This window comes from Nicotiana sylvestris, chromosome 6, assembly GCF_000393655.2.
Source record: "Nicotiana sylvestris chromosome 6, ASM39365v2, whole genome shotgun sequence".
In the NCBI taxonomy this organism is placed as follows: domain Eukaryota; kingdom Viridiplantae; phylum Streptophyta; class Magnoliopsida; order Solanales; family Solanaceae; genus Nicotiana; species Nicotiana sylvestris.
Window position 1 is genome coordinate 121,535,755 of NC_091062.1, and position 24,435 is coordinate 121,560,189.

Sequence of the window (24,435 nt, forward strand, 5' to 3'; positions counted from 1 at the left end):
TTTTTACGAAACCGACCAACTTTGGTCGGTTTTCTTTGGCGCAAAAATACGGGAAAATTTTTATTTTTCAAGAAACCAACCAACTTTGGTAGGTTTTTCATTTAAAATAAATTGAAATTAATATTAAAAAAGCCGACCGAAATCGGTCGGTTGATTCGGCTGGTCATTTTTAAAAACCGATCGAATTCAGTTGGTAATTTTAGTATTTTTTAATAAAATCGACTGATATTGGTCGGATATTTTCGTATGAAAATATTATTAAAGAGTATAAATGAAATAAAAGACAGTGTTAAAACAAAATGCACCAATGGTCTAGTTGTAGAATAGTATCCTGCCACAGTACAAACCCCGGTTCGATTCCTAGATGCTGCATTTTTTAATTACATAATTAAAATACCAACCGACTTTGGTCGGAAAAAAACGGACCAATTTTGGTCATATTTTTCGACAATTTCTTTTTGAATTTAATTAACGGACCAAAGTCGGTATGCCTTTTGACCTTCAAAATACTGACCACACATTAATGTTCGCGTTTTGAACGGTTATTGGCCATTACCGGCCTACTTTGATCGATTTTTTTGGACGATTTTTTTCGAATTTCTAGTAATGTCAACGGGTGTTTTATATTACTCTTCAATGAACCAATTCAGCATAATCCGAATTATTTGTTCAGTAAGTTTCAAGAAAAAGTGCTAAGATGACTGGATCAATTAATTAGTAAGTTCGTTGAATCTAAAAAATCACACGTCAATAGCGCAAAAGAAGATATGAGCCCGCAAGTATTTGTCCACTCATTTTCTATTAAAAACCCGTAAAAGTTGGAAATTAGTTATCAGGACCCTTCATTATACTTTTCTTAACTATACACCCCTATTGTTGTCCATTTTAATATTTATGCCCCCACATCTAACAACCCATTAGATGTGGGGGCATAAATATTAAAATGGATAATGGTAGGGGTGGATAGTGAAGGAGAATATAACTAAGGGTGCTTATCGGGCGGATAATTATGCTTAACAGTTCGGCTTATTGGTTATCGGATTATAAATATAGTAATTTCTAGCCATTCAATAAGATAACAAGCAGATTGATATCAAATTAATGATTATCAGGCGGTTATTAGGGGTTTATCAGCTAAACCAAATAGAAAAATTTTAAACAATCCTAGTCTTGTGAATACCAAACAGCCAAACTACAGAGTTCACTGGCTTTTATACCTTTCCATTGTGGGACTCCATATGAGCCCCCTCTTTTAGCGAGTTCAACCAGGTGGTTTGGTGATTAGATTACTCTTAATTGGTCCTTTACATGTGTTACCCCATGCAGCTGGTGTCCAAGATCATCAAGAAAGAGACGAGACTGACGTGTGGCGATTGATGAGCATAGCAGATTCAGATTGAGAGAAATTTTGATTAGGGATTTAGGACTTATGAGAGATGACTGGTCGACTTTTCACTCTTTGCTGCGAACAGAATTCAGTTGAGAATTAGAAATTAGTGATTTAACCATTTAGGGTTTAAATCGTAGTACTTTATATACATAGGAGTAAAAGTGTAAATATAAAAATTCTTAACGGGTTAATACTTTATCCGATAAGAAATTGAGTAATCCACCCCCAAATTGTTAAGCCGTTAAATTATAAAATCTAAATCTGTCCACCAATCATTACCCCGATAACCCGATACCAATTAGCCAATAAGCCATTGATTCGGTTAACGGTTACAGTTCGATTTTGAAAATCCCTAAAGTATAATTGAGGGGGTAATAACTAATTTTCGATAGTATAGGGACACATTTGGCCTTTTTTCGTAAAAAAAAAAAAAGAAAAAAGAAGAAGGATAAATCTGTTATGAAATATTATAACCTTTTTAAAACAATGTTATCCTACATGTGAAATTTTATCAAATTATATTTGATAAAGATATAAAAGGCAGCTAAATCCAACTGAATAATCCTCAGTTTGTGAGGAGAGTGGGCCGAGTGGCACATGACTCACGAGTCATCAGTAATCCAGAAGAAGAGAAGTATGCAAAAATCATTGTTGCTAATTGCTATATAGATAATGAGGCTTGATGAGGAAGCTCTTTGAAAAGAAAGGACAGAGGCAACAAGAAATGAAATATCAATAATGACCAACCAAACAAAAAGGTGAAAAAGAAATAAAAGATGCAAAAGGGGCTAACTTTTATGTTTTTGTTTCTTAAAGGTACAATTGTTAAAAATTATTGTTGTACAAAACAAACCATTATCCCAATTCATACATGAGACGACCCTCTCCCCTATAATCGATCAAATTGGACAAGTGCATTTCTATAGTTTTCAGGGTTAAAGATGTAGATATGTAATTTTTGACCCGTGCAATTTTTAAAAGTAGTATTTTTAAAAATATTTACTTATTTTTATTTTAATAAGATTTAGCCTATTTTTCACTTTTAGTCTAATAGTAGAACATAAAATTCGAAAATACAAAAATATTTTTTTATTTTATCTTTTATCTTTCTATTTAAGTTAAGGCCATTAGTCTTTTGTAGTAATATTAATCTAAGTTTGCTATCATTTTAATTAACTTTTCTCTGCTTTCATTTTAATATATAATTTTTGAAAAATGATGGTTTCATATCAATATAAATTTTATGTTAGTTAAAGTCAATTACTAGTATTCTAGTAGTAATTTGCTATTGATTTTTAGTCTTTGAGCCAAATTTGAAAGCCCAACAAGACCTAGCCAATTACCCCTTCTTCTTTAACTCTTCCAAAACCCTTCTTCAAAGAAGAAAAACCCAAGACAACAAGGACAAAACCCTAGAAAGAACTCAAACCCTAGAGCTCCCTGACCTTTCCAGCCGCCCGCCAGCCCGCCGGAAAACACAGCTCCCCATCCATCGAGCAGCCACCTCCTCACACAACAACTCACAGCCTTGACCTCACAATACAAGCCACCAGCGACAACCTTACTCCAAACGCCTACCACAACACCAGCGACCACCAGCCACTGGACCACCCAAACCGCTGCCAGTTGCTGCTTCTTCGACCACCAAACGACCCTTTTTGCTTCGTCATCTCTAAACTTCAACCTCCATCAGTGACCACCACGCCCTCACCAGCCACATGACCACCCTCCAACAACCAACCCCAACCAGCCGGTGTATCGCCATCCCCAAATGAACGAGCAGCAGTTGAATTACCAAAAAAGAGAAGAAGAAGAAAAATAGCCGTCGTTTAAACTCCGGCGAACTCCGACAGCCTTCGTCATTCGACGCCACTGCTGCTTCATTCATTCGCATGTTGTTTGTTGTCGTGGAAGTAGTGTCGTGCCGATTTACTATTTTTTATCGCCTGAATTTCAGATCTGGCCATTTGGGTTTAATAAATTTGACAAGATCTGTGATTTTTCTGGCCTAGCCATTGTTCTCTCATTTCATATTATTTTGGCAACTTTGGTTATATAAAATCAGATCCGGTTGACTTTTAATTTTCCAGCGAGGTTTTCCGTTTGAAATCTTGATCGCGGTCCTGTGCGTTATTGAGTACTAAAGCCGTCAAACAATCCAGGTTCAAACTCATTCTTTTAAGGCCAGATTCTTGTCTTGTCTTTCTGTTCAGTTTTGCGTAGTAAATTTTGAAGAAATGAAGTTATATGGTACATGGGTGTTTGAAATTAAGAGTGTATTTGTTTAGTTGGATTTCATATTGCTTTCATGTTACAGCCCATATCCACATGTGTTAGTTCATGCCATATATTAGTTAACATAAATCCAAGAAGGAATTATCTTTGGAGATGATAAGAAGTCAATCCTATTGGTCTTAAGTGATACAAAAGTGTATAAGGGTGATTAACAAGTATTAGAAGTTAAATGAATCAAGGATGTTGTAACTCGTATTTTCAAGTAATCTAGCGGTGCTTAATATACTCAAGAGTTCATTTATTAAGGTATTTTAATCATATAATATCCTTATCATAAGTCTTGAAGTCAAACGAGTTATGAAACAAAAGTCGACAAAAGTTGTCGCAACTTAGGTTCAGAATTTTACTTAAACATTAGGTCAAATATTTCTAATCTTTTCTCCTAATTTACAAGGAATTACGGGGTGATCTACCAACCAAATTAAAGATCTATGAGTCTAGTTCCAACACATTAAACCGTTAATCGATACGATCTTGGAGTAGAGAGATATTCGCGTTTTCGCGAGACTGCGCCAAGCACCTCTCTATGGGGCCCACTAAGGCGGTTTAAGATATTTGGACCTATATAGGATGCCTCCAACCCGTTTTAAGTCATTTCTTCTCACTATTTTCAGACCTTAGAACCCTAGGAACATCCTCTCAAGGTTCTCTCAAGATTCAAGACCCAAAAAAGGGGCAAACAACACAAATCAAGTGTCGGGAATTCCGTGGCGCTAGTAAGTCTCTTGTTCTTCTTGTTGTTGCTCATTTTTGTGTCGTTCCAGCTCGTGTGGGAGGTTTTTTTAAAGGGTTTATGTTCTGTAAATACTCCCTCATGTTCTTAATATCAATCCTAGGTGATTTCAAGCCTTCTAAAGTGATTCTAGTGCCGAAAAACACTAATTGATCGCTAGTTTCGCTTTTTTGTTGTTGTGGCAGCATTGGAGGGATATTTCATGGAAATTTAAGGTCAAATTGGAGTTGTTATTTCTGTATAAAGGTAAGGAACCTCTTACTCTATATGTATTTAAGATTATCCAAGTTGCGGCTAAGCCATTGAAGCTAGAACTTGTGAAATATATATCGAAAGGCTTGGTAGTAATGTTATTGTTTTGTGGACTGTTTTGCGTTGTTGTTGGGCTGCGTATTTTACTACTGTTTTGTGGAGTTTTGGAGGATGAAGGGTGTGGAGAAACACCATATATATGTAGGGTTATGGGCTGATAGTTATTCGTAACATTTCCAGGTTGTTTGACACGACTACGGTGGTCGTCGTATGTATGGAGTGATTAGGCTGTGTGTGGACTATTTTGGGAGGCTCAATATGTTTATTATTGATGTTGTTTGGGCTGTTTGGTGACTGTTTTGAATGGTGTGAGGTCATATATATAGGGGAGGTGCTGTCCGTTTCATCGTAAAATAGGTTGTGGTCGATACATAATAGTTATGACGCTTAAATGATAACGATAGTATCGTTTCTCTTATTGTAGACTAAGGAGTTTTGACAATTGCATAGCTTGAGATTGGGGCAGTATATACAAGGTATGTGAGGCTATCCCTTTCCTTCTTTTGCACGACTCCGATTGTACATAATGTAATGAACGAGCTTCCAAGATACTCTACTCTTAGAAGCTAGCAGTACTTACATTGTTTTCCCTCTTATGGAACGATTGATGTTAATGTTGCTTCTCTTATTCTTATGTTATCAATGTTGTTGGTACTTCCTGATTCTTATAAGGTTCATAGTGAAGAGTTAGTCCTAATAACGTGTACAGAGGATACCGACCTTACGTCACTCCGAAAGGTTTAGAATGTGATTCCATGAGTCGAGCATGCATTATATATATGTATCTATTTTACTCTACCGAGCCACGCTATAGTTGGCCGGGTACGGCACCTATTGTGCAACCACTGATCAGTTGGGTTTTACCGAGCTCCACGTGGCCGGGTACGATTCTACCGAGCCTTATGATGGCCGGGTACGTTTTTTTACCGAGCCTATTATGGCCGGGTACGATATGATGATGATGATGCCCACAGAGGCGAATGTTTTAAGGGTTTATGTATTTATACATATGTATCATGCATTTCATGTAAGTAGCCCTCAGAGGTACTAAGATGTTACAGGTTGTATATTCTCTATCCTTGCTTACATTACTGATCGTATTTATGGTTCCCTGCCTTACATACTCAGTACTTTATTCGTACTGACGTCCTTTTATTTGTGGACGCTGCATGTCGCGCTGCAGGTCCTGATAGACAGACAGGTGCAGCTCCCCCACCACAGTAGGCTGTCCAGTTCAGCGGTGATTGGCGAGATCCCTTCTCCGGACTTGCCTTGGTCTTGGTATGCATTTTTGTTATAGACATTATGGGTATGTCGGGGCCCTGTTCCGGCTATGTTGCAACACTTATGTTCTTTTAGAGGCTCATAGACAGGTGTCGGCTCATGTATAGTTTGGTATGCCTTGTCGGCTAGTTTTTGTTGTATAGTCTTTCATAGTAGCGTGGTAGCTCATACCTTATATGTAGTTTCTTGATTGTCTGGTCATCCCCTGCTATGTATGTTCATGCCGTCATATTTTATTGCTGGTTGTCCATGATCCAGGTCTACCATTTATATTGATCTCATCAGCCCTAAAAGATAATAATGAAGGTTAGATGAAATGTACGTTGGTGCTCGACAAGTGTGGTCGGGTGCTAGTCATGGCCCTCCAGTTTGGGTCGTGATATTTCATGTTCTTTTTGTGATTGGCTTTAGAGATTACAGTGGGGTCATTAGCTAATATTAACTAGGCTTGATTAAAAGAACGATAGTTTACTAATAGTTTCAAATTGGTGGTTGTTGGATTTTATCGTTTAATTGTTGAATGGGCTGTGGGGGTTCGTTTGACTTAAAAAGCAAAATGACATTTGGACTCCTTAAGGCTAAAATTGTCATGGTAGAGAATTGGAAAAGTTATAATTTGAGTTTCGGATTATTTTGTTAGTTCTTTATTTTGCTATACCTGTTTGATCGCTAGGAGCATGCTTAGGCCAATTATGTTTGGATAGGCAAGCCTTAGGTTTTATTATTCTTTCGAGGTGAGGGGTCGTTCCTTTAGTTGAATATATCTGGGAATGCTCCGAGAAATTTGTATATATTTTTATCCGGGGTATGTCCCGAAATATTTGTATTTGAAGGCCAGCGATGGAACATTTTGAGGAAGCATAGAATAGTATTTTTATTTTTATTTTATTAGATGGGGACGACCTCGAGCCCTTTGTGTGTTTATTTTTCTTTTTCTGTGTTTTCTACCTCAATTGAATATTTTAAAAGCCAACTTGATCGAGTACGCAATCGTACTAGTTACGGGACTTGGGGAGTGCCTAACACCTTCTCCCCGAGTCAAATGAACCCCTTACCCGAATCTCTGGTGTGGACTTAGTTTTGAAGTCTAAAGTGTTTTAAAGGAAAATTATTTTAAAAATGGTGACCTGGCACACCGAAACAAATGTCAGGTGGCGACTCTTAGTTATCTCCTTTTGAACACATTTTTTGTCACTTTCTAAATCGAAAACCCATTTGAGCTTTACTAAATCTTTTTATTTATAATAAGAGGGTTAAGTGAAGTAGAGGTAAAAAAAGGGGTATGACATCTCTGGCGACTCCGCTGGGGAGTTGTAGGTTCGTGCTAGTACTTGATTTTGTTGGCTTTTTAGAATATTCGGTTTAGGTTTTTATATTTTCTTTATTTGCTTTATTTGATTTATTTTTGTTTATGTCGCTTTATTTGCTAGTTGTTTTATGTGTTACAGTTTTTCATTTATGTGTTACTGCTTTATAACTGTCATCATATGCATTACCCGATCAATTCTTTCTGCAACAAGTCTCAGAGTACGCGTCGCGTACACAAACTCTTCGTTGAGTCACCCTTATTTTAGGTGGGGGGCCGTCGGACGTATGGAGTGGGTGGAAAGCTTGAGCAGCCACCATCGACCATACGCTCCCCCGAATTGCCTTCTTAGTGAACCCCAAACTTAGGTCAGCCTTTAGGTCACTCTTATTTGCATCATGTCATTTAAACCTAGTAGGGATCGGTCCCAGGTACCGTGTCCCGTCTTAGGAGGCCTATCCAAATTATTTCAAAAATGGGCCCGTGGCCCGAAATGACATTTAATCACCCTATGTGCTAAATGTTGCATCTGTGAGGGTAGAAAGGTCATTTGGCGGACCAATATTTTGGAAAGAAAGGTGAAAAATGAAGCAAGTAGGGCCTGGTTATATTTTTCTTTCACAACGTTTTCAAGAAAAACCAAAAAAATGAAAATGAAAAATCCAAAAAGATTTTACACTTTCCCATTATTTTCCAAAAATTCAAAAAAAAAATAAAAAAAAAATTCCAAAAAGATTTTACATTTTACATCATTTTCCAAAAATTCAAAAAAAAAGGAGAAAAAGAAAATCCAAAAAGATTTTACATTTTCCATCATTTCTCAAAAGGGCAAAATGTATGGTTTTTCCAAATTAGTTGCATTTTTTTAAAGGCTTTCTCTGATGTCCAATCTTCCCGAACTACGCATACTTGATTCTCGTCTTTCGGGGAGAGATACGTAGGCAACCCACATAGGGTCCGATCTTTCTAGTGTCTTAGGTTCTTAGCTTCCGGGGTAGTAGCCAAATCTTGCATGTATAGCCATATTTGGCCATATCGGCCGTTTTTGCAAAATAGGATTATTTTCTCAAAATAGTTTATTATCTCCTGTCTTAGAGCTCTGAGTCTACAATAAAGTGTCCTTTCTCTTCAAGGCCCGTTCCTATTGAGTTTGCGTGTCTAGCCATTTTTGGCCGCATCGACCATTCTTGCAAAATGTTGTTATTTTCGCAAAAGTATTTCAGTCACCCATGTCTTAGGATATTGAGGCCACAACTCGGTGTCATATCACTTTAAGGTCCATCCTTGTCGTGTTCGCGTCCCTAGCCACATTTGGCCATATCGGCCATTTTTTTTGCAAAATGGGCCATTTCCGCAAAGTAATTTTTTAAGGCCATGATTGTTGGGAGGTTGGAGTCATGTAAGCTTTAAATGGAGTATTTTTCTTGCATTAGGGGTCAACTTTGTCAAGTTTGTACTAATAGCCACTTCTAGCCACTCTTGGCCACGTAGGTTAATTTTCAAAAATAGCCTTGATCATGCCTTGCATGTGTCCAATAGAAGGTGTCATGGCGTCACATGTGTCTTGAGTCACTAAATCTATTTGATCTTATTTTTCCCATTCAGGTATGGAGCAATTTGCTAGAGTTTGAGAGTGACAAATACCCCAGGACCATTCTAGTTAAGACCATTGCATGCACGAGCTGCTTGACGAAACTTTTTATTTTTTAGTCTACCTTATGTTGTCTTTTAATTTTAGTTTTATACAGTAGTATTGAGTCTGTCAGTCTAGTTAAGATTGTCGAGTCTTTGGTTACAGTACTTCCTGTTTTGTATTTGAAAAACCAAAAAATTATTAAATGAAAAATTCCAAAAAGATTTTTGTTTCTTAGTTTATTTTGTCCATTATTTTTCCAGAACTACGCGTGATCTGATTCATGAGGGGCATGATACGGAGGCAACCTACATAGGATTCGATCAAATCATCTTTTGAAAACAAACAAAAAAACAAAGAAAAGAAAAAAAAAAACAAAGAAAAGAAAAAGAGATGAAATTGTTCATGTGAGAAATGAGAGAAAAAAAAAGAGCGACAATCAGAAAGAAAAGAGGGGAAAAGAAATGAAAAACCAAGCAGTGTTAGAAAGGAAAATAAAGAAGGAAAAGGGCCAGAAGAGTGAAATTGGGGTGATGTCATATGACCTTCGTACCCGCGAAGTCATTCTAGAACCGTTAATTGTTGCTAGGGGCATTGCATGGAATGTGATATTTCTATTTGATAAATGCTCTAACGCTAACATGTTGGCTTTGTTTTGCTCCTCTTTGTTACTTTCATTGTTATTATAATAGAGGGTGGTTAGATTGTGGCGCTTTTGTGATTCGTCCATACAACACCAGAAAGCATAAGTCAGTCATGGGTAGCAATGAAATAGACTCTAAGGTTGTACACCCACCAAGGGAGATTGTAGAATCAGAATCGGAACTGAAAGAGGAGGTCCGAAGGTTGAAACAACAGATGACAAAAATGTATCAGTCTTGGGTCAGGGGGCATCCTCCACCTTCATTCCCCACTAACTACACTGAAAACCCTGCAACTATCCCGCCACTATCACAAGCCCAGGTTCCCACTACCGTCGACCTTTCCCCTCAACATGTACCGGGCTTAACCACTTACCACAATTACCCTGGCACTTCCTCCCAAATTTTCCATGCTCCACCAACCAAAACAACCTCATACCCTGCTCCGACATCTGCTCCTATGTTTATAGCTCCTCCACCAACTACTCTTCCGCGATCCTCTAGCGAGACTGTGTTCAAAGTCCCCGATGCCCAAGGAAAGAGACCCAAAGAAAGTTTTAGGGAGTTTTGGTTCAGATGGAACGAACAAGTTGCTCGGGTTAGTTCTCCGATTGATAGAAAAGATGTTGCTGAGCCCCGCCAATGACATGATCCAGTGGGCATTCCTGCTAAACGCTTTCAGCCTCAATACCGACCCCATGAATATCCTCGTACTCCAGATAATCCTCTCCAATGCTACTTTCCTCCACAGAATCCCCAAAGTCATACCTCACCTCCCCAGTACTCTATCCACAATGCACCGTCATATGCTCCATACTCACAAAACCCGCAATGGCTTGCACCGCCTCCACAATTGTCTTACCCACCTCAACAAGCATATAAACCCCCTATCCAAAAGAGGTTCCAACCAAGGTCGGAGTACAAAATGAGAATGCAACAACAAAGAGAAAAGTCTTTCACTCCAATCGGAGAATCCTACAAAAGCTTATTTGAAAAGTTAAAATAGTCTAGCCTGATCGAGCCGCTCATCGGCTATACTCCGGACCCATATGCAAAATGTTTTGATCCTACTGTACGGTGCATTTACCACTCTAATGTCCAAGGGCATAGCATTGAATATTTTCGTGCTTTGAAAAGGGAGATAGAAAGAATGATTCAAGAAGGGATAATTGTGGTCCAGGACAGTGACACCTAGAATATCGCGCAGAATCCTTTACCTACACATGATGATGCACATTTTGTGGGGTATATGCGTGGTGGTAGGGAGTATGAGAATCCTCTTTCTGATTAAAGTTAATGATATTGGAATTAGTGAAGGTCCCAACAATTTTGATGCGCAATCCAGTGGCTAATATGTCGAGTTTGGTAATTGGAAAGGCGCTCCTTTGTTAGCTAGCCAAGGAGGAGTTTTAGTGATTTATTTTGTTGTCATTTCTGTTTGTCCGGGTTATTTCAGGATTGTAATTCGGACATTGTCTTGTGGTTCAAACTCTTCTTCTTTTTGCCTAGTTCATTTTATTGTAGTAGCTTGTCTAGTGTTATCTAGGATTGTTCCAGGGTTGTAACCCATGTCTATTTTTCTTGTTTTGTTCAAATCCAGTTCACCATCTATCTAATGCAATCTCCTATTTTCTGTTAATTCTAGTCAGTTTTTGTTTAGGTCATTTTTCCTTTTATAGTTCTTCTCATGCTGACTCTAGTAACATGACATGCACGCATAATTGTCAGTCTGGTCTTGAAAGTTAGCCTAATCATGAAGCAATGACACAGTTTTGAACATGATAAAAAGAGGCATTTGAGGAAAAAGTAAAAATTCACGCATTCTGAGAAACCTGAAGCTTGAATTGAGTGAAACCGAGACAGTTAGTTTGGAAATCAAGAGGTTGATAAGGGCATACAACAAGGAAATATCTTTCAAGCAGTTTGAGGTAAATCAGTCAATGCTGAAATGCATTCTTCCACATCAAGATAAGGTTGAGTCAAGTCTTCTTCGAATTGGCAAGGGTCATTCATTGAGACAAAAGTATTGCCCATTGGCACTTTTTGTTTATGTTGATGCCATCAATGGATACTGCGTATAATTTCTTTGTTTATCTTCAATTGCATGTGTGTACTTGGCGTTTTTAAAGTTTGGAATGACGGAGGCATTTTATTCTGCTACCCAAACACTTTTATCCTTTGCTACCCATTTTGAGCCATAATTTTTTGTTTCATACCCCTCTTTTGGAATCAGAAATAGAGCCAGGAACAAAGAAGAAAAAGGAAAAGAGAAAAGAAAAAAAGGAAAAAAGGAAAAAAAAAGAAAAAAAAGTAAAGAAAGAAAAGGAAAAAAAATAGTCCAACTTTGTGTTTGAACTACGTTCGACCTGATTCTTGTCACCACAAGATACGTAGGCAGCCTTGCGGTTCGTTCGCACCAAATAAAATATTTCATAATCCCCGAAGTCAAGAGTGGGGCAGTTTTTCTTAGAAATTCCATCAAAGCAAAAATCCAAAAAATTCCCCAAACTCCAAGAAACTGGGGCAGAAGTTTTAATTTTGCCAAAAGGCCTGATTCCAAAAGTTGTAATTTTGAACCCTCTTCATCTTAAATTAGTTTGAGCCTTCATACCACCCTTTCTTTCCAACCCTGTCCAAAAGCCTACATTACGGTCCAAAGAAAGACCTTCTGACCAATATTTGAGGATGCCAAATCAAGTGTGTGGTGAAAGTATGATCTTCCTACATCATGGGTAATACCTTGTTCTCATCGCAAAGAGAGAAAATAATAAACGAGAGTCTTATCGGTGAAAACCCTCATGGGCACCGTAAGGCGATAGTGAGTTGAGAAAAAGAGCAAAATGAGAGAGGCTTGATGATGAAAATCCTTCAGGGCACTACAAGTCGACTGAGGATTGTGGATCAAATGAGACAATTGGAGTGCCAAAGCCTAGTTACGCAGTTTAGAGGCACAACAAAAGTTGAACATTAGACTTGCTTAACAGATCAGGCCACTTTAATCCAAAATGCATGTCACAGTCATTAGAGTTGGTATCTACATCTGACAAGTTTCTACTCGGTGATTTTCTTGTTAGATGTCATCGCGTTATGTTGTTCCCTTAACTCTGTTCTTCTTGCTTTGTTTAAGTCCTCTGGAGTCTGTTTTGTCAGAACAAGTAAGGAAATGACTTCAAAATCTGCTACCAACTTTCCAATTGCATAAAGCGAATTCTGGCTAGCACATTGTTGCGCCCAAAACACTCACGCAAGTGTACACGATCTTCAAGTAATATAGTAATAAGTAGAGTATCGTTCCCCCGAGGACTTGTGAATAACTTAACGACTGATGCAAACTCAAACAATTATCGATTCAAGCTAATTCATCACAAAATACATAAATAACCAATTTACAATTTAACTAGTAGACAAACAATAATACAACGCAAAGTTACTACGCCACTTATGAATTTTTTTTAACAATTAATAAAAGAGATATCCCGAGGTTATGGGCTTGCTAGATATCATGCTATGTTTTTAGCTTAAAAATGATTTATTGAATTATTTGGGTTATTGATTATAGGGTTGATAATACCCATAAGAATCTGTCGATTTCTTATGCGCCTATTCAAGTTAAATTAACACCTATATTTCTATTGTATTAATATTAACTCAAATGCATTTACAAATCCTATTTCTCAACCAAATAAGGCAATTAGGCATAGTTCTATCTTAATCACGAATCTTTCACCCGATGCCCAGGATCCAGATCTTGCTCTATTTGATTCTATATGCAATCAAGAATTTCCTTTTTCAAGTTTAACTCAAGATTCGTAAATAGTATTTCACTGTTAGCTACGCAGTAAAATAATTAACAGCAGAATCAAATAAACAACCCTTAACGATAATTTCAAGATCATCAATCTAAGCTTCAAACAATATAATCATCTAACACCCATAACCCCAGAATATTTGGGTTTTTTAACCACTCATAATGATACAAACATCAACAATAAAAATCTTAAACATTATATGAGTAAATACTAGGAGAAGGTTTAGAAAAACTCTTTTAATCCTTGCTCCAAGTTGATGTTCCTCTTTGATTTTCTTCTTCAAGATGAATCTCCTTCTTCTTTTTTTTTCCTCCAAAAACAGGTCTCTCCCAATAATGACACTGCTTTTTCCTTTTTAATCATGTAGGAAGGGGTTTTGACAAGTATGCCCTTTTTAGTCCGAAATAGAATAATTTTGTAATTTTTACACACCCGCGGCGCCCCGTGCGACGCGTACATGGATTGGACAGAGTCAGAATGCATTTTAACGGAGCAAAACAATGCAGCAAAAATATTTGCACTGCCGCGACGCCCCACGCGGCGCAGCAGTGCACTTTTTTGTGCTGTTGCATTTTTTCATTTGTTTTGCTATCCGGGCTTGCTTTGCGACCCCCGAACACGATCTCGACTTGATTTATTTAGCTTTTACTCAGACTTCAAAGCCCCAAATCAGTCAAATTCATCCCAAATTTATTTCTTAAGTCGGATTAGCTTCCTGCAAGGCATAAAACATGAAATTAGTAGAATTCATTATCATGTAAGCTCAAACTTTTGTAAAATGCAATAATTAAAGTGTTGTTACAACGATCAAAATACGAGTTTTTATCCTATGATCAACACCCCACACTTAAACCATTGCTCGTCCTCGAGCAATTGACCTACATTTCACATAAGGACGACCTTTTTATCAAACAATTTCTCTAACAACACATGCCAACACTTAAGTACCAATTCATAATAGTTCAATCCTCAAGATATGACTCACAAGTGCCACGCATTTTCATAACTTGCTCACTTACTCTAACACAAAGGTTAAAACGTTTCCTTGCTTTCACAAATCATGTGCCCTCCCAAAACTAATATAGACTAGTTCCTCTCAACATAGTATTCACAAATATTTAGGAACTCAAAATAGGAAGAATTAACTCACTCTCAGAATTGCAATTCATGTGCAACAGATGACATACTATATGCTTGCCGCTAGTGTAATACTCTACTAATTGAGCTTATTCAATCAAGGATCAAATAGGACTTTAATTGGTTGTAATGCAGGCTGAGGAAGGGTGTGATAAATATAGAAAGTAGTAGCTACATCTCTTTGAGCACTTCATATATACACCATTTTATTTCACAATTTCAGCATTACTCTTATGTTAAACCATCTCCAACCTTTTTGAGATTTTTCATACTAACAACAAATCCCTTTTTCTTTAAGCACCATAAGTTAGGGACTGTTACGCACAGAAAATTCACCCCCTATATATATACATATATACACATATATGAATTATTCTTCACTCTTTTTTTTAAACTCCTTCAATAAACCAACAAATCTCTTCTCAACTTTAACAATATTAAAACAAGACTAAGTGCTCGTACGAGATAGAGGTTCAAACAATTGATATATTTACATAAATTGGTAAGGTTTATAATGCGGATGCCAAAGAAATATGATTAACAGCTCAAAAAGTTTGACTAAGATATATACAATTAGGTGGAGATAATTATCAAACTGGTTCAACAAAGAAATGCCTATATCATCTCCTAAACTGAATAATGCTACTATTTCGCTTTGCAAAACACTTGAGGGCAAGTTCTAGATATCAACTGTTACGCACAGAATATTTCAACAACCTCACTCACACATTAGCACACAACTCATTCAAGCTTGGATCTTTCTTGACTCTCTAGTCAAAGCAGTTAAGCATAGTTATAAATACACAATTTAAGGCACTTACTTTAGAATCAAGATCTGAGATTTGAACATCACAAATAAGGTACATATACCTTCTAAAGCATGTGAATTTGAGGAGATCAACTCTGTAAGTTAGGATCTTTTTATTCAATTGAAATAAAAAATTACACTATACCCGGTTCAAATACACCCTTGAAAAAGAACCGTGGTGTAAAGAAAAACCAAGGGGAAAGTTTTAATTTAAACCAAAACTAGCATACACTAAACTAAAAATAAAACAAAATTGCAAACTCAATAATTTCGAATTTTTCTGATGGATTTTTTTTGAATTTCGACTTTATTTTTCAACAAGAAAATCCAGGAGGGATCTATACCGAAATTAGGACTACTTACTATCTATCAACACTATATTCTAACAAAACAAACTAAAAGAAATTTTAAAAAACTAAACAAAATCAAACAAAATAACTAAACTCAATCAAACAAAATACAAAAAATATAAAAGTAAGTACATTACAATAGGGGCCAACCACCTCACACTTAAAAAAATTTGCATTGTCCCTAATGCGAAAAGATCAAAAATAGATCAGAAAAGACTCCCTGAGGCCATTGGCCTAAGCATCGTCATCCTCAAAGGTGCGCAAATATTCTTCATCATCTGAGGGAATAGAGTTCACATCTTCATCCGGTGGGATTTGTCCATGCTGAGCCATTCCTAACCACTGTTGTGTGAAAGGAGATAAAGGGTGATTTTATTACAACTCTTCCAAGTTCACTTCCCCTCTAGAAGCGCGAAGGCGCATGTCAGCAAATAATATCTGCAAAGTCTCTTCCACTCGGACAAACCTTTGATCAGGGTTAAGTGCAGCTACATGCGGATCTATCACAGTTGTGACATCAAGCGCCCTGATAGGATATGTTACTTCTATCCTCCGATCATAGTGATACTCTTATTCAATGAAGTGCGTCCGTAATAACCGAGTAATCATACACGGATAGTGTAGGCGGAGTCCTCGAAAAGGTCTCACCTTTGACATGTGTTCCAACATAATTTTCCCAAGATCCACCTGCATTCCTGTTAAAAATGCATAAATCAAGCAAACCTTTAGTTTTGATACGTCTGTATCACTTTGTGTTGGCATAATGTTGGCATTTATTATCTTCAAATGACTCGTGCAGGACACTGGAATGTTCCTTTTTTCATTTCCTTGTGACACTCATTTGTATCTCTAGTCCACAAGGCAAAGGAATCTTCACCACATAGCTGTCTGCGGATGTTTGGGTAATCTGGTCTACGCACGAACCTCTGGAACAGCTTATGTGAATGTTCAGTGAAACCCATTATTTGATTTATGACCTTTGACGAAAATGGGATCACTCTATTTCTGACCCTGACTTGATAGCTGGCATCTGATTCACCGCCTGGTTGCCAATTGGCATAAAATTCTTTTACCAAGTTGATGTTCACACTACCACCTTGGAGAAACAACCCTTCAAAACCCAAAGCTCGAATGTTAGTATATATGGCATTATACTTACGGGCAAGCTTTGCTTCATCTATGGCAACTTCTGGGGTTGGTCGCACAGTAGGAACGAAGGATTGGAACCATTGTATTGTATGGCTGGAATAGCCCTGATGCCATATTTACACTCTGGCACCTCATCTACATCAGGGTCAAAGTGTTCCTCTTCCTCCTCCACTGGTGCCGGAGGTGGTGCCCTTCTACCTCCACGTCGGCTAGTAGATGCAGCCTCAGTTAGGCCAGCGTTTGATCTTTTGCTTGGGCGTCGAGACATTATACCTACACAACATGATATATTAGTTAAAGATACACAAATTTATTTTAAGAGCAAGTGGAGTAAATACCCCACACTTATGTTATATCATGTTGACACTTAGGATGTATAACAGGGATTCAGACTACCCTGTTCTTCAATTAGAATGATATAATGCTTATCGGCCTACCCAATCATTAAAGAGACTTGCAGCAATTAAAAATAAAATAAAATAAAAAACTAAGCTAGATTTTACAAGCTAAATTAATATTAAACATAAACATAAAAAGAAATTTGTCTATTTTACATAATTCAAAATTTATATACAAAATATACTACATAGGCACATTAGCATGTATCTTACATCTCATTTTTACATAAAGAAAGCGAAAAAATCACGGCTTGGCCTAATGTTATAGTTGTTATCAATAATAACATCTCACAATGCAATTTGTTTCTCAATTTGCAACATTACTCAATTTTATGTCACTTAGACATTTTAACAAACACATTGTAAGCATGTCTTTTTTTCTTCTTAAAATTTCAACTTCAAAAGAGGCATAATCACCATATCAACAACACCAATATGCCTCTCATCACAACTATAACATCACCACATCTTCACAATAATATTCAATACACAATTTTTCACTTTTTTATATGCATTTTCGGATTAGTACACTCCTTAACAATCTTCAACAAGAAACTCAACTCATTTCACCTCAACACACCTTCAAATCCTCCATAACCCCCAAAAGAATATACAAGCTAAGTTTTTAATACTATTTTTAACAATATTAACAAAAGAAACTAAAAGAAGATTATGAACACAATTCTTGCTAGGGTTTATACAAATATACTTGAAAATAAGAAAGAAATACAAAATGAAATACTACTAGTTTGAAGGAAAAGAGAGAAGAGAATACTTACCTTGCAAGAAGAAGAAGGATATGTGGATGAATCTTTGAATGAATTTGTTTGGTTGGGGTGCTTGAGTTTAGTGATAGAGAAGAAGAGAGTTTGGGGAGTGAAATAATGAAATAAAGGGAAGGGGTTTCAGATTTAAGCAATATTTTTTTTAATATATAAAACTGGCCTGCCGCGGCACCCCACGCGGTGCACCCCGCGGTGCGGTAGGTCAAAAATCCTAGCTGCTCTGAAAATTTTGTATTCTGCCTCATCTGTGCAATTTTGCCTGGCGCAGCGTGTGGCAAGACGCCCCATGCGACGCGGTAGGCCAATTTTTCACAGAGTTAGCATATTTTTTGATTTTTTAGCTCACCATTCACCCCCTACATCATTGTACACTGATTTTTTGCCAAATTCATGCTTGCACCTGACTAAAAACATTATACATATAAAATCTAATAATTCTAAACTACAATTAAAAGTTAGTGATGTTAGTCATTGGGTTGCCTCCCAACAAGTGCCTAATTTAACGTCGCGGCATGACTCAACACGTCATTATGCATCAACCAAATTTATCGAGGTCTTGTGACGTTTAATATCACCACCCCAATAGTGTTTTACTCGCTGCCCATTCACCAAGAATGTACCACTTGAATTTATGTCCCGCAATTCAACTGTTCCATGTGGAGTCACACTTACCACAACGAAAGGGCCTGCCCAACGGGACTTAAGCTTTCCAGGAAAAAGCTTTAACCTTGAATTAAACAAGAGAACTTCTTGACCTGGCTCAAACTTACGATGTTGGATGTGCTTGTCATGCCACCTCTTGGTCTTTTCTTTATATAACTTGGCATTTTCATAAGCATGCAACCGAAACTCATCAAGTTCATTGAGTTGCAGTCTTTTTTCACCGACTAAGTCCATATCCATATTTAGCTTTTTGATTGCCCAATAAGCTTTGTGTTCTAGCTCAACAGGTAAATGACATGTCTTTCCATAAACCAACCTGTACAAAGAAGTACCTATTGGAATCTTGTATGCAGTTCGGTAAGCCCACAATGCATCTTCTAACTTGCCGGACCAATCTTTCCTATTTGCACTCACTTTTTACTCCAAAATCTGTTTTACCTCCCTGTTTGACACTTCAACTTGGCCACTCGTTTGAGGGTGGTATGCATTAGCAACCTTGTGTCTTACCCCATATTTTGCTAGAACATTTTTCAACAATTTGTTTCAAAAGTGTGTTCCTCCATCACTTATCAACACCCTTGGAGTTCCAAAGCGTGTGAAAATGTGCTTCTTTACGAAACTTATCACTACCTTTGCATCATTAGTAGGGAGAGCAATGGCCTCAACCCACTTAGACATATAATCGACTGCAACCAAATGTATCTGTGCCCATTAAAATATGGAAATGGTCCTATGAAATCAATTCCCCAGACATCAAAGAGCTCTACTGCCAAAATATTTTGCAAAAGCATTTCGTTCCTCTTCATGATTGTACCTGTTCTTTGACACCTGTCACAATTTTTAACAAAAGCATGTGCATCTTTAAACAATTTTGGCCAGTAAAAACCTAATTGCAAAACCATTTGTGAAGTTCTGCCTCCACCATGATGACCTCCATATTGAGAAGAATGACAGTCATGCAATATTGCATTCATATCTTCCTCAGGGACACACCTTCTTACCAATTGATCTGCGCATTGTTTGTACAGAAAAAGCTCGTCCCACATGTAGAACCTCACGTCATGTAAGAATCTTCTTCTATGATCAGTTGTGAATTCTGGTGGAGTCACCCCACTTGCAATGAAATTCACATAATCAGCATACCACGGGGTTTCATCTGAAGTGATGGCTAGCAAATGTTCATCAGGAAATGTTTCTTTGATTGATTCTCCTTCAGTGACATGGCCTCGATTTTCCAGCCTGGATAAGTTATCTGCAACCTGATTCTTTGTCCCTTTTCGATCTCGAATCTCCAAATCAAATTCATGCAAAAGAAGAACCCATCGGATTAACTTTGGCTTGGCGTCTTTCTTTGCAAATAAATACCTGATAGCTGAGTGATCTGTGTAAACTATGACTTTGGTTCCCACTAGATAAGACCTGAACTTATCAAATGCCCATACTACTGCGAGCAACTCTTTTTTAGTAATAGTGTAATTCATTTGAGCTGGATTAAGAGTTCTGCTCGCATAATGAATGGAGTAAAAGATTTTCTCCTTCCGCTGCCCCAAAACAGCTCCAATGGCTATATCACTTGCATCACACATCAACTCAAATGGAAGTTTCCAATCTGGAGCAATGATAATTGGTACAGTAACTAATCTTATTTTCAGCTCATCAAATGCGTTCAGACAAGCATTATCAAACTTGAAGGATATATCTTTCTCAAGAAGCCTGCACAAAGGAGATGAAAATTTTGAAAAATCTTTAATGAAACGACGATAAAAACCTGCATGGCCCAAGAAACTGCGAATGCCTCTAACTGATGTCGGTGGAGGTAATTTTTCAATTGCTTCCACCTTTGCTGTATCTACCTGCAATCCATTCTTGGACACTTTATGCCATAGGACTATGCCTTTTCTTACCATGAAATGACATTTTCCCCAATTTAGTACCAAATTTGTTTCTTCGCACCTAGCAAGTACCTTGTCAAGATTCATTAAACATTCATCAAAAGAACATCCAAATACATAAAAATCATCCATAAATACTTCCACAAATCTTTCAACTATATCAGTAAAAATAGCCATCATACATCTCTGAAAAGTCGCAGGTGCATTGCAAAGACCAAATGACATTCTTTTAAATGCATATGTCCCATAGGGACATGTAAATATGGTCTTCTCTTGGTCCTTTGGGGCTATAACAATCTGATTATATCCCGAGTAACCATCCAAAAAATAGTAGTATTCTTGTCCAGCTAATCTATCAAGCATTTGGTCAATAAAGGGGAGAGGAAAATGGTCTTTTCGGGTGGCATTATTCAATTTTCTATAATCTATTCAAATCCTCCACCCGGTAATAGTTCGAATGGGCATCAGATCATTGTTTTCATTTGTAACTACGGTCATTCCTCCTTTCTTTAGAACACATTGGACTGGACTTACCCATTGGTTATCAGAGATTGGAAATACAATACCTGCATCAAGCCATTTAATCACTTCTTTTCTTACCACCTCTTTCATGTTGGGATTTAGGCGGCGTTGTTGTTCTATGCTCGGCTTGTGTCCTTCCTCCTTGAGAATTTTATGCATGCAAAAATCTGGACTAATACCTCTTATGTCAGACATTGTCCACCCAATTACTCTTTTATGCTCACGTAGTACTCTCAACAATTTTTCCTCCTGCAATTCAGACAAATCAGAAGAAATAATAACAGGTAACGTATCAGAACTACCCAAATAAGCATAATGAAGGTGAGAAGGTAAAGGCTTTAGTTCCAATTTTGGAGCTTCTTCAATTGATGGCTTCGGAGGAGGACCATTTGCTCTGTTCAAAGGTTCAAAGGGATTTAAACCTTTCATATATTCACATGATGCATTCAAAATATGCTTTATCTCTTCAACCTCATCATTAATCTCCAGACTCTTGAATAACACAATTTCTTTCTCTAAAGAATCCTTCAAACATACACTTGGGGCAATAAGTTTTTCATCCATCTCCATGACAGATATCATAGACAATTCTTCATAATGGCGAGGAAGTTGAATTGCTTTGTATACATTAAAAATAGCTTCCTCGTTGTCAACTCTCGTGATCATTTTTCCCTCTCTTACTTTAATTATAGCATCACCTGTAGCCAAGAGAGGTCTTCCCAATATAATAGGAACTTTTTCATCTGCTTCAAAATCTAAGATAATAAAATCAGCCGGGAAAATGAATTTCCCAATTTTCAGCAGCACATCTTCAATCACCCCTTCCGGGTAAGCTATGGACCTGTCTGCTAGTTGCAACATCACAGTGGTGGGTTTTGGAGCTCCCAAACCCAATTTTTTGTACAAGGACAATGGCATCAAATTTATGCTTGCTCCCAAATCACAAAGTGCATGGCCTACATCAACATTGCCTATTCTCACAGGGATAGTAAAGCTTCCAGGATCCTTAAGCTTTTGAGGAAGCTTATTTTGGACCCTTGAAGTGCACTCCTTAGTAAGTGCAACTGTTTCAAATTCAGTCAATCTCCTCTTGTTAGCCACAATATCTTTTATGTACTTGCCATACTTTGGAATATCACGAATCGCATCTACCAACGGAATATTCAATTGAATCTGACTCAACATAGAGAGAAATTTGTTGAACATGGGATCATCATTCTTTTTCTGCAATCTTTGTGGAAAAGGTAGTGGTGGCCTTGGAACATTCACAGGCGCTGAAACTGTATCATCTTTTTTTGCTTCCTGTGTTGCTTTGGGAATCAATTCACCCTCAAGTATAGGTTTGTCTTTTCTCTTCTTTGGAACTTCTTCTAATTCTCTTCCAGTTCTAAGTGTAATTGCACTAACTTGTGGATTTTTTTCTGTATCACTTGGAAGAGCACTTGCAGGTCTAGTGTTTTGATTTGCAGCTAGCTGTCCCATTTGCCTTTCAAGATTTCTGAAATCAGTTCTGAGTTGTTGATTGTCGTGCAAAAATTTCTTCAACAAATCATTTGTACTTTCTTCTACCTGCTGGGGTGACCTTTGAGGTTGATTAAAATTTCCTTGGGGTCTATATTGATTATGATTTGATTGATTTCCACCCCAAGAGAAATTAGGATGATTTCTCCAATTTGCATTGTAAGTGTTCCCATATTGTGCCTGTTGGTTCATCGGACCTCTGCTTTGTTGTCCCACATAATAAATAGATTCAGAATTCGTTGGGCACATGTCACTTGTGTGATTGTCACCACACATTTCACAACAAATCGACATTTGTTGAACATGTTGCAATTGTTGTGTCTGGTTCATTGTCATTCTATTCATTTGATTTGCCAATTTTGCTATATCTGCTCTCATGGCTGAAAAATCATCAAGTTCAAGTACCCATGCTGCTTTCTGTTTCATTGCTCTCCTTGGTTCTCCCTCACCTTGCCAATTATGATCATTAGCAGTGAAGTTGTTTAGCAGAAGTTGTATTTCACTATATGGTCTCTCCATGCAACTACCTCCACAAGCTGAATCAAGATTCTTCTTTGAAGTCTCATCTAATCCATCAATAAAAGTATGGCCCAATACCTCATCAGTTTGACAATGATGTGGACAGTCTCAGAGTAGTTTCTTGTAACTTTCCCAAGCTTGGCGAAGAGTCTCACCATCCCGTTGTTGAAACGCAAGAATCTGGCTCCGCAAAGACTTTGTCTTTTTAGTGGGGAAAAACTTGATTAAGAATTTCTTTGCTAAATCATCCCAAGTATGGATTGAATTAGCAGACTCCTTCTGCAACCATTCTTTAGCTTCCCCCAACAATGAAAAAGGAAACAAGGTTAGCCTGACATAGTCCTTGGAAACATTTGGATAGTTGTAAGTATCCATGATTTCCAAAAAATTCTGAATGTGCCTCTGTGGGTCTTCATGAGATAGACATACATATTGCCCAGTGGACTGAATCAACTGTACCATGTACTGTTTAAGCTCAAAGTGACTAGTGATATCAGGCTTGACAATAGCCTGGGTCATATTAGCAAGATTTGGCCTTGCAGCTTCTATCACCGGATGCCCTCCATTACCTGCCATCACTGTTGGCTGTGGTTGAACTAAAATATCCAACTCTCTTTCTGTTTTGTATCTAGCTTCCAACTCCGTCCTCACTCTATGAAGTGTTCTTTCAATTTCAGGATCAAGAGGGAAGAGATTGCTTGTGCTTCTACTCCTCCGCATTCAAGAGAAGAGCCTGCGTGACACAAACAAAGTGAACTGAAAATTAATACTTAAACCAATAGCTGATAAAAGCTTAACTTAGTCAAGTAGCTAATTTCCAAGTCCCCGGCAACGGCGCCAAAAACTTGTTGCGCCCAAAACACTCACGCAAGTGTACGCGATCTTCAAGTAATATAGTAATAAGTAGAGTATCGTTCCCACTTGTGATTAACTTAACGACTGATGAAAACTCAAACAATTATCGATTCAAGCCAATTCATCACAAAATACATAAATAACCAATTTACAATTTAACTAGTAGACAAACAATAATACAACGCAAAGTTACTACGCCACTTATGAATTTTTCTTTTAACAATTAATAAAAGAGATATCCCGGGGTTATGGGCTTGCTAGAGATCATGCTACGTTTTTTAGCTTAAAATGATTTATTGAATTATCTGGGTTATTGATTATAGGGTTGATAATACCCATAAGAATCTGTCGATTTCTTATGCGCCTATTCAAGTTAAATTAACACCTATATTTTTATGGTATTAATATTAACTCAAATGCATTTACAAATCCT

General features: G+C 37.5%; 1 protein-coding gene across 1 annotated transcript; it reads right to left on the bottom strand.

Annotated features, from left to right (window-relative positions):
• Window positions 1-15,932: 15,932 nt before the first annotated feature.
• LOC138871210 (uncharacterized) lies at window positions 15,933-23,054 on the bottom strand. Its single transcript, XM_070149078.1, has 9 exons — window positions 22,286-23,054; window positions 21,806-22,063; window positions 21,120-21,697; window positions 19,324-20,546; window positions 18,651-19,009; window positions 16,926-17,120; window positions 16,623-16,809; window positions 16,297-16,393; window positions 15,933-16,040 (listed from the first exon to the last, which is right to left on the bottom strand). The coding sequence occupies exons 1-9, from the start codon at window positions 23,052-23,054 to the stop codon at window positions 15,933-15,935; spliced, it is 3,774 nt and encodes a 1,257-aa protein (XP_070005179.1).
• Window positions 23,055-24,435: the final 1,381 nt, after the last annotated feature.

Bases quoted from the DNA above. Each gene is read 5' to 3' on its own strand.
- LOC138871210 (XM_070149078.1), bottom strand. From the start codon at position 23,054: ATGAAACAGAAAGCAGCATGGGTACTTGAACTTGATGATTTTTCAGCC. The intron at 17,121-18,650 runs GTACATTCTTGG...CATGTTGTGTAG, and splicing joins GCGGGACATAAATTCAAGTG to GTATAATGTCTCGACGCCCA. The intron at 16,041-16,296 runs GTTATTACGGAC...TTCACACAACAG, and splicing joins TATCCGTGTATGATTACTCG to TGGTTAGGAATGGCTCAGCA.